The sequence below is a fragment of the Pygoscelis adeliae genome, unplaced genomic scaffold (assembly GCF_000699105.1).
Source record: "Pygoscelis adeliae isolate BGI_AS28 unplaced genomic scaffold, ASM69910v1 Scaffold352, whole genome shotgun sequence".
Classification (NCBI taxonomy): Eukaryota; Metazoa; Chordata; class Aves; order Sphenisciformes; family Spheniscidae; genus Pygoscelis; species Pygoscelis adeliae.
The window spans coordinates 37,871-48,807 of NW_008824353.1; the positions used below are offsets into that span (position 1 = coordinate 37,871).

At 52.8% G+C, this 10,937-nt stretch overlaps 1 protein-coding gene across 1 annotated transcript in view; it reads left to right on the forward strand.

Moving 5' to 3' along the window:
• The first annotated feature begins 1,049 nt into the window (after positions 1 to 1,049).
• Positions 1,050 to 10,937, forward strand: part of OGDH (oxoglutarate (alpha-ketoglutarate) dehydrogenase (lipoamide)) — a 44,300-nt gene continuing 34,412 nt past the window's right edge. Inside the window, exons 1-2 of the mRNA XM_009319337.1 lie at positions 1,050 to 1,301; positions 8,492 to 8,680. Of these exons, the coding sequence (XP_009317612.1) occupies positions 1,080 to 1,301; positions 8,492 to 8,680 (411 nt within the window). The 5' untranslated portion in view covers positions 1,050 to 1,079. The remainder of the gene's footprint in view (positions 1,302 to 8,491; positions 8,681 to 10,937) is intronic.

Genomic DNA, 10,937 nt, shown 5'->3' on the forward strand with positions numbered 1-10,937 from the left:
GTCCTGGAGCCCACATCCCAAGTGCTTTGCACCACTGTACCTCTACTTTGCGAGGGGTCTGCCCTGTAGATAGTTTCTTCCCAGCTTTATCCGGCGCACGTCACACAAACCGGTGAGAAGAAAACCTCGGCCAAGCAGAGTGGTCGTGGGGTGAGTAACGCAGCAAAAATTGAAGCCAAGACCTTCTACGTGGGCGAGAGACTGACGGAAAAAGCTTCCGCGCTGGGTCGGTGTGATGAGAGTTGTCCTCCTGCAGCTTGCGCGGACCTGGAGGTGTGTGCTCCACTAGACTGGATCAGCTCAACGTGAAGTAAAACATGGCGTTCAGCATTAAAATCCAGCTGGTAACAAATTTTTTCCAGCACCCTTTTGGGCACGGTGCTTTAAAGTGCTGTTCTTTAAACTGATATGACCGGCTGCATCGCTGCAAATGGGAGGTTGAAGGGCCAACTTCAAGTGTCCAGCTCCTGCTGGAATCTGAATTTCATAGAGAGGATTTTCCTGTTTAAAAAAAAAACAAAACAAAAAGAGGATTCTTGGAGGAAGAATCAAAAGACATCAAAGAATACTTCATGGATTTATTATTGGAAAAGGAGTAGATGTTGTTGGCTAGGAACTGAAGAGGAAAGCACTGGGGGAACCTGATACCTTACGCTGTTAATCTGGGCTGCGTTCACCATCAAACATGCCTTATTTTGTACGAAGGTGCCGATATAAAAAGGTGCGGGTGGCTTTGACGTGCAGCGGCTCGTTTGAGGCCGGTGTTGGGTACCCCACTGAGCAAATCTGCTTTTCAGTGTTGTGTCGGGGGAGACAACAGTGCCATGCCGGCAGGGAAGGGGAGGCAGACCCGGCCACGCCAAGCGTCTTGAGCGAAAACTGCCTTTCTCAGCTGCTGGGGACTCGTCCGTGGGATGGGGTGGATGAATTAATCTGAATTAAAAGCTGATCCTAAGCTCAGTTCTCTGTGCTCGGGGCGGAGGGGGGGGTGGTCTCTGCTCTGCGCTCTCCTGCAATGATTTCTAACCCACTTTTCCCTTCTCTCCCAACAGGAACTTGCGTGAGGCGACAGGACAAACATGCTTAACTTAAGGACTTGTGCGGCAAAGCTGAGGCCGTTAACGGCCTCGCAGACTGTAAAGACAATTTCCCAACACAGGCCGGCAGCACCCAGGACGTTTCAACAGATCAGGTGCTACAGCGCACCGGTGGCTGCCGAGCCTTTTTTGAGTGGGACTAGTTCAAACTACGTGGAGGAAATGTATTATGCTTGGCTGGAAAATCCTAAAAGTGTACATAAGGTAAGGAGCAACCTTGCCAGGATATCGCCTTTGCTTCTCTCTCTGTGTGTCTGAGCGGTGGGTTCAGGTAAGTGCCCGCGTCTCAAGGAGGATTGAATTCAGCCGGAGGGGCCAGATGTTTGTGGATGGTCCTTCTGCCTCGCTTTGCCCAAAAGAAACGTCAGTGATTCCTTGAGCAAGAGCCAAGAGGAGTTTCTTTGTTCAAGAGGGCACGCCGTGGGCTTGTGGGACACGGGCAGCATCCTGGATCACAAGCAGATACAAGGAATGCCTTCTCCTGGGAATCCACCTTTAAGCTCCCAATACTTTATTTTTTCCAGCTCTGACGGCTCATCAGGAGGGTTTATTCTGGAGTGGAGGATGCGGGGGAGGCAGGGAGGGTATTCTCCACATCTTGACTGGTTTCCTTTTTGCTTCGGGCACGGGTGGTGGCACATGTTGGGGTAGATGGGCTGCAGCTAAGCTTGACTTGGAGCTTGTGTGCATAAAGCTGCTGATCTGCAGCCTGGGGAGGGGGACTGGGTCTGGTGGCCAGAGGAATTCCCACCAGCTGCTCCTGAACTTAAAATTGGGAAAGCAACGCCAGCCGTGGGCAGTATGCGCGGAGGTCTGTCTTGATCTGAATTACTGAAGCTCCTCCAGCGAGAAGGCCAGCTCTTTAACATAGAGTCCAGCAGGTGAGGGCTCAGCTGGGAAGAGGATTTCTGAAACCCGGCTGCATTTTTCCTCATCCCCAGTGTTTCACAAGGAAAATGTTCCTCTAGTGACTAAGACTCAGCATGACCCAGGGGATTTTTGAGACAGTTTCATACACGTCCTGATGTAGAGCAGGGATTTTCTTTATTCAGTAGCACATGAGCAGTCTGCAAACCAGGATGCGATGGTTAAATGAGCAGTCAAGGGTGAGTAAGGAATCTCATGCCCCAACGTTTGCATCGGCGTTGAGTGTGTTTTCAATGGCACCGATCCCACACATCCAAAATGCGCAGCCTGCAGGGTGCTGTATAGGTCTTAAAGTAGGATCAAAGCTGCATTTTCACGCACAGTGTTGACTTTATGCTTTTTTTGAGGCAAATGGGTGGCTGAGCCAAGCAATACAGACTCGGAAAACACAAAGTATGTTGATTTGGGTTGTGCCATTTGTCAAATAGTGACTTGAAAGGTACCCAAGCACATGCATGTGGTGCAACCCAGTCCTTCAGAGGTGGGATATTGAATTAAAAGCCATAAATCTAAATGCTGTTGCCTAATTTAAAAAACAAGTGAGGGTTACACCATCCTTGTCCCAGTGACAGGCACAGTTGTGTCTTTAGCAGAGAGTCTTCACGGTTTGATACCGGCTCTTTGATCTACAGACCCTGCTCAGTCTTGAATGTCGCTCTGAGCAGATGTGAGAGTAAATATCAAGGCTAACTGGGGCAGCTGGCTGGGAGGTGTATTTGGGTCCTGAGGCCAGACCTCTGGATCTCTTCTGGTCTTGTCTACTCTTTAATGTAGCCCCTGTAGCTTCATCAGCTTGTCTACAGGTAGGCAGTGCCTGCGGTGCTGTACAGCAGTCCTCATGCATGCTTGGCTGAAGAAATTGGAGGAGAATTCAGGTTGGAAGGAGCCTCTGGAGCCTCTGCCCCGGCGTGGCTGGCTTGGAGGTGGCATCCAGCTTGGAGGTGACATCTAGCTTCGTGGCTAGACCAGGTCACTCGGGGCCTCGTGCGGTCAAGCTTTGAGCACCTACAAGGGTGGGGCTCCCACCACCTCTCCAGGCCCCCAGTCCAATGTTTATGGTGAAGGATTGCAAGTGTGTATTAGTCAGCCCTGGAAATCGATGTCCCTTGAAGTACTTTTCAGTGCTTAGAGAGCAGTGCAGGAGCTGACATAAGACTTTGCCGCCAGCGCGGCTGGGAGTGGTTTGTGGCAGTAGCAAAATCAGTATGACATGAAACGGGGTCTTATCATTGCCAGGAAGCGAACCTGACATTAGTAATGTAAAAAGCAAGTCTTGCGGACTGCTTTTTAACCAAAATCAAGCTGGCGTCCTGCTTGGCAGAAAAGGGGGTTGGACCAGGGGGGTTGGACTAGATGATCTTTGATTCTCTGGGGTGCTTGCTTTTGAAGATGGGGGATGGCATTTCAAACTCTCAAGCGAGACTCCTACCAAATTCAGCCTGGGCTCCTATTTGTGAGCACAACTGCAAAGGACGCAGCCAAAGGCACCTCCCAGGGCCAGGCGTGGGGCTCTGGCCTCGCTGCAGACTGCGGGTTCCTGCCACTGTGTCAGCGAAGGTGGGGTTACACAGCATGGTCTACATGTGTTGTGGTCATATAACCACTTTCAATATAAAAATCAAAACACTGGCATATTAAGAAGTCCCTGTTAAAGACTGATGTACATACATACTGGGAGAGCTGTATCCCTTTACACCAGTTCAACCTGAACACAGGGGCTGCCGTTTAGGAAAGCTAAACTTGTCGCAGATACATGACTGTGGGTATCATCTACCTGCGGTCAAAGCTCTCTGGCCACCTGCCCTGAAGCAAGCAAGTTGCTCGGGGTCCTGGGGAGACAGCATGGGTTGTGCCGAGCATCGCTGGCAGCCGGCACCGCACCCGAGTGGGCAAAGAGCGGCTCAGCCCCGCGGGGCAGGAGCAGGCCGTCCCCGCTCCCTTGGGAAGCGGTCCCGGGAGCGAGCAGCACTGACCCTGTGGCAGCCCACCGGCAACGACCCCCCGCACCCTCGCCTCCTCTTCCCCCAGCTCTGCTCTTATTTGCTCATCAGACTCAGAAACTGGAGTTCAGCTGATGGACTGCAGGCAGAAAAAAGCCTAAAATAGCTTTTGTTTTTTTAAATCTTCCCTACTCTAAACAAAGACTTAAGTATTTTCTGCAGTTTAAGCCACCAGTGTCTGCACGGAGGAGGTGAATTCATTTTGCTCAGCTGGGACAGTCGTGACAGCTGGAGTTCTCGTAGGTTTTTGGCGACAACAGCAAAGAAACCTCAGCTCTTCCCTGGCCAAAGGTCTCACCCTCACCAGCAAAAAGCAGCACGGCGAGGCGCAGCCCGTCTCTGCTCTGTGCAGGGAACAGATAAGCCACAGCCAGGTCCGTGTGACAGCCCAGCTGTTTCTGGGAATTCCACCCTCAGATCTGACCCTACGTCTAACGGGACGGAGGCCAACGCTTATCAGGGACAGGGGTGACAGGCTCCACTGTCACAACGGAGGGGACGCAGGCTGACGGGGACTGCTCGCGAGCTGGGACCAGGGACAGCCGCAACCCCGATCCCACTGCAGTGGCTTGGTGACCCAGCAGGGACAGGGTAAGTCATGAAAAAGTGCGGAGAGGAGAAAGGGACAAAGCTAGGAGCTGGGAAGGGATTTTGGTAAAGGGGTCACTGGAACGAGGTGGGATCCACCCAGGAGAGATGAGTGAAGTATGAGGGTCAAGTGCATGAGGTAGCAACATCAAAGTGCATGCCAAACCTCAGGTATCAACCCCACCAGAAGTTTTGGGACCTGGAGCTGGATTTCATAGGATCACAGAATGGTCTGGGTTGGAAGGGACCTTCAAAGATCATCTAGTCTCTGCTCTCTAAGCACTGAAAAGTACTTCAAGGGACATCAATTTCCAGGGCATACTGATTTTGCTACTGCCATAAACCACTCCCAGCCGCGCTGGAGGCAAAGTCTTATGTCAGCTCCTGCACTGCTCTCTAAGCACTGAAAAGTACTTCAAGGGACATCGATTTCCAGGGCTGACTAACACACACTTGCAATCCTTCACCATAAACATTGGACTGGGGGCCTGGAGAGGTGGTGGGAGCCCCACCCTTGTAGGTGCTCATAAACAAGGTCCTTGTTTATGTTGGTAAGGGACAAGGCGATGTGCAGAGCATGAACCGCTTGAGCATGAACTGCTTGACCCCCTACTCTCAGCAACAGTTACCTGCCCTAAATTTGGTCCGGGCTCCTTCTCTTCCAGCCTTAAGCTTTGAGTATACCTCCTCCCTGCTAAAGCAGGAGGTGCTGCCTGGCTTGCCAACCGTGCGGAGCAGGTCTGGTTGGTGCTTTCTGTCCCCTGGAGTCTGCGGCAGGAGAAGGAGCAGGGCCTGAGCTGGAGGCAGAGGCCGTGTCTCCCTTGAGCACCTCCCAGCCTGGAGCAGCCCCAGCCCAATTTGAGGTGCCCTGCGGCGGGTGGGAGATGTCACCCCTCTCCCCTTGCCGTGCATGCCTTGACTTCCGAGCTGGCTTTGTGGCGGAGGCTGGGACCCACAGCCTTCTCCAGGAACCAAGTGATAAACGAAGTGAAAGATGCTGGTTTCACTTGGTGAGCTGTTTTTGGGGTTGTTCTCAACAGAGAAGCCTGCGGTGAGCTCCGCTCTCAGAGCTGAGCTCAAAATCCCTCTAAAGCCTGAACTATCCGGGCTTGCTGCAGTCAGCTGGCTCTCCTGTCCTGCTTTGCTGGCGTATGAGCAGTGGCACAGAGAAGCGCCGGGAAAGCTGGTCCGGGTTAACACCTTGTGCTGTGGCCGTGGTGGGATGCGTGGCTGTGGGACAGTCACAGCAGGGACCTGGGGTGGGTATTTCACGTGCTGATACCTGGGGGCTGCCGGCGCACTTCGGAGCAGGAAGATAACCAGCTTTGAGCCCTCTTGGTAAAAATGAGGTGAATCTGAGCTCTCTTGTACCCTATATATATATTATACCCTATTATATGTATAGGGTATGAGAGCTGGAGGAGCGCTCGCAGGGCTGCTGTGGGCACAGAGAGGGTCAGAGGGGAATAACCCAGTAAGCTTTATTACTGCTGTTACCTTCGGCAAGTGCTGGATTAAGGCAAAGTCCTCCTTCCCGTGATAAAGCAGGATAATGCTGATGGGGCTGTTCAGCCTCTCCCACGGGATATGTGAGCTCCCAAGGCACCTCCGTGGGTCACCAGAAACCCCCAGGGTGGCCCTTGAATACCCTTGAATTCAAAACCACGTTGGCAACTTGAAAGCTGACGTTTTTATAGCGCTTTTCAGGGCCACAGCCTTTGGCAGGGGCAAAGCCCGCAGTCAGGTAGTCTGAAATACTCTGTAATTACATTGGGCAATAAAGCATTTAGTAAAAGTGCCTGAGCTGACTGAGCCGGTGCCGCATCTTGTTTGGAGAGCTTAAAATGAACTTTTTCTTTCAAAACAGAAGCAAATTGCATCTCCAGGAGGTTAATACCGTTGAATGTCAGAAGGGAGGAGGTCATAAAGGCAACACCTCTGCCTCCTGGCTCTGTCTCTGTCCCCCCAGCACCGCTGCCAGCCCCCTCCCTGGGCTAGCAGATGCTCCCTTTCTCTTGCCTGTCTTTATTTTCCAGTACATTAAACAACCTTAAACCGCTGAGCAAAGCAGCCAGCCAGATTCCTCCCCATCCTGGGGTGCTCGTCCCTCCCGCTCGCAGGAACCAGCGACTTGTGGGGCACTCGTGGGCTCTGTGAGCCTGGGGAAGGGAAGGGGCTTGGGCTGCTCTCACCAGTGGCCGGGAGTAAGGATTGTACAACCCTTTTCCTACTGTAATTTCCTTTAGCAGACAGCAATCAGAAGGGGGTCGGGTGTTTTCTGTCTTTGCTTTTTGGTTTATTTTTTGTTTTGGTTTGGGTTTTTTTTGTCCTTTGGGGGAGCTATTGTTTATAAGTTACGGTGCCAAATTGTTCCAGATTTTATTTATGTTCCTTCAGCGTGACCTGTTTCTAAATTTAATCACCTTGCGCAGCCGTGTGATGGGGCGTCTGGGTAACTCTGGGCTGGAAATAGCTTCCTGGGGCATGTGATGGGTGCTGCAGCCGGAGGAGCTCCAGGGAAGGGGGAGAGCTGGTGCTCCTTCGGCAAAGGTCAGGTTTTCAGTTCCCTCCACCCTGCTACCAGGGTGCAAAAGCTGCTTTTTCTGCCCCAAACCACCACTGGAGCTGCTCTCATGGCTCTTTTCGACTTGGTTTAAACACGCGGGGGTTTGCTGGGCAGCACTTCGCCCATCTCTGCATCGCCGAGGTTGGGTTTGGTGCTCTCTGCAGCCACGAGGTTCAGGGATGTGCAGGGTGCTGAGCGCTGGGCTCTTGCTCCCAGTTGGTGGAGAGACCCTTGGGCTGAAACCAGCGTGCAAATCTGACGGGATTTGTTGGCTCTAGCTGGTGTCTCAGGTATGTGCAGGCACACAGACACTGCTCTGCCTTGCCCTCGTCCTTTGCTATCGCTCAGTGGCACGCGGGAAGCGGGCAGGGGTGAAAGCATGACGGGAGGACGTGGCTTGGACTTTGCTCTGCTGGTCTCTCCCCTTCCCCAGGTCCTCTCCAAGTAGACAGATTAACTTGGGTTTGGCCTGGGATGCTTCTGGGCTCTTCAGGCAGTGCTGGATAAGTACCACAAAGTTACACCAAGTTTGTCGAGGGCTTTTTTGGGGGGTTTGTTTGTTTGCAAAGCTTTGTGTTCTTAACAGCTAGAAATGCCCATCTGCAGAATGGAACAGGAGCAGAGATTATATCTGCCTTGCTAAGGGCAGGGGAGAGCTTGCACAGTAGTATCCGCATAGCGCTGGCGTCAGTGTCGCTGAAAGGATGGGGAAAAATTGAAGAAGGGACAGAAAAAGAAAAAAGCCATTGCTGGTTGGGGGCTGGACTACACGGCTTACACTGGGACTTGGGTCTCGGGCCATTTAGACCACGGAAAAGAGGAAGAGGTGTATTTGATTACAGGGCAAAAATATTTTTCAGAAAATATTGTGGGTATTTAGAGGACAGTCTCCTGCCCTGGAGAGAAGAAAACAAGAGCCTGAAGACCAGGCTGTGGCTCATTGCTCAGAGTAGCGGTTTCGAGAGCCGAGCCAGGCGAGGGGTGTCACCCATGTCCTGTCCTGAGTGCTGCTGCCAAAGGAGGGGGGCTCTGGGGACAGTCTCATGCCAAAAGAAACAATCCAAATGGATGGGAAGTAGGATAATGGCGTAACTGGAATAGTGGGAGAGCTTTAGTGCTCTCTTGTCCCAGGCAGGTGGGTGCCTTTGGCAGCGGCTGCATGGAGCTGGGGCGCAGGGGAGGAGGCAGCTCTGCCCTCGGGGGATTTTACTCCCCGTTGTGGCAATAGAGCTGACACCCCAGTAACCTCGAGTGAGGAGGTATTTGGGTTGCGGGTAATGACCCTGTCACCTCTCTTCTTTCCCTTTTCCTAGTCATGGGACATCTTCTTTCGCAACGCCAATGCTGGAGCTGCTCCAGGCACCGCTTACCAAAGCCCCCCTCCACTGAGTACCACCCTTTCCACGCTGTCCCAAGCCCAGTTCCTGGTTCAAGCACAGCCCAATGTAGATAAACTGGTGGAGGACCATCTCGCAGTGCAATCTCTCATCAGGGCGTATCAGGTAAGGAGACGGGCTTTGCGCCGAGGAGGAGCATGTCCTCTGTAGAGGGGCATGTGGTGGCCGAGGTGGGCTGGAGTCGGTGCGGTTGATGCACGTGTTTTGCCTGGAGAGCGTGCAGGACGCAGGCTGGGCTGCCTGGTTTTTAACAGGAGCTGCTGATCTGTTGGGGCAGAAGCTCAGCTGATGCTTTGCTGGACAATAGGAAGATTAAAGCTATTGTCACCCAAACAGAGCAATTACTGTGGCAGGGAGGGGGAGGTCTTCTCCGCGCAGAGTGGTTTGCTGGCTTCTGGAATGATTCTCCTGTGCTGTGGGCTCCTGCCATGCTCAGCAGTGGCTTGGGACACACATCCCACTTCCCCCGTGTTGCTGAGAGAACTTCCGAGGTTCTAAAACGAAAGTTCAGGAAACATTTCCTTGTGCTTTGCGACCTGGAAGAGGGCTGTGGTGCCACTAGGCTGCAACTCAGACCGATGCTGCCAAAGTCAGCCTTTCGGGAGAAACAAGTTTTGAGCAGGAAGGAAACACCCTCTGGCTAGGGAATGGCCAGCCAATGTTTTAATTCGAGAGGACATTTAAATGTGTTTCTACATCTGTGTCATCCTTTCACCTTCGGTTGCACTCTGGTTTGTCAAGTGTGGGGGCTTTAACTGGGGCCGTGGTGAGAAGTTAACAAACCCAGCTGCGGTGGTGGTGTGACCATGGTCTTCTCACATATTCCTGCAAAGAAGCACCCGCTGCAGGTCATGTTCCTGCTCAGGTATGGGGAGAATCCAACGTACAAGGCCACAGGTTAAGGCAAGAACTGCAGCATTGGGCAAGTCCAAAGGTCTGCCCAGCCTTGGCCCGGCGCTCTGGCTTGAAGAAAGTGGTCCTGCCCTGCCCTGCCCGCCTCCGCAGTCGAGATGCTGACATCAACGCTGGGGCACTGTCCTGCTTTTCTTTAAGAAGGGGAAGCTGGGACGTGTTTGTGAGGACCCGCGTCTTCCCTTGTGGCTGATTTCATGGGAGGTGACCACCCGGCCAGCTCTCTCCAGCTCGGGTGGATGCTGGTGAGCCATTTCTAAAGGCCGTGCAGCTCTTGCTGGTGGAACAAGCGGGTGGATGCCAAGTTCAAACAAGCGGTGACTGATGTAGTTGGAGGCAGCAGCTCCAAGTCAGAGATTTGAACACAAAATCTGTAACCTCTTCTGCATTCCCGTCACTTCCTCAGTCTCTGAATGGCAGTGCTGGGAGGTGATTGCTCTTGGATGTATTTTTCTAAGCTGCCTGCAGCTGTCTCCCTTCCTATCCTCGTATCACTCTAGGGCTGTAGCTGCAGTGGGGTGTCCAGGTGGGGAAGTTCAGCACAGTATATGGAGGTACAAAAGAATAGGAAGGCAGGAGGAAACCCTGCCTGTGATGGGTAACCTACTTAAAAGACCAGGCAATTAATCTCTTAATTGGATCGAGCTGGATTGTCCCTGTAATTACAGGTCAGCAGTGACCCTGGTCTGCTGCGGCATCAGTGATGGCTTCTTAATTGTAGCTGTGGTTGCATGTCCGAGTCATTATTTCTTTTTGAATCACAGAATGGTTTGGGTTGGAAGGGACCTTAAAGTTCATCTAGTTCCAACCCCCCTGCCATGGGCAGGGACACCTTCCACTAGACCACATTGCTCAAAGCCCCGTCCAACCTGGCCTTGGACACTTCCAGGGATGGGGCATCCACAAGTTCTCTGGGCAACCTGTTCCAGTGCCTCACCACCCTCACAGTAAAGAATTTCTTCCTAATATCTAATCTAAATCTACCCTCTTTCAGTTTGAAACTGTTACCCCTCATCCTATCACTACACTCCCTGATAAAGCGTCCCTCCCCATCTTTCCTGTAGGCCCCCTTTAAGTGCTGGCAGGCTGCTATAAGGTCTCCCCCGGAACCTTCTCTTCTTTAGGCTAAACACCCCCAACTCTCTCTGCCTTTCCTCGTGGGGGGGTGCTCCAGCCCCCTGATCATCTTCATGGCCCTCCTGGACCCACTCCAGCAGGTCCGTGTCTTTCTTATTCTGAGGACCCCAGAGCTGGACGCAGGACTCCAGGTGGGGTCTCACCAGAGCAGAGCAGAGGGGCAGAATCCCCTCCCTCGGCCTGCTGGCCACGCTGCTTTGGCTGCAGCCCAGGATACGATTGGCCTTCTGGGCTGCGAGCGCACATTGCTGGCTCATGTCCAGCTTTTCATCCACCAGTACCCCCAAGTCCTTCTCCACAGGGCTGCTCTAAA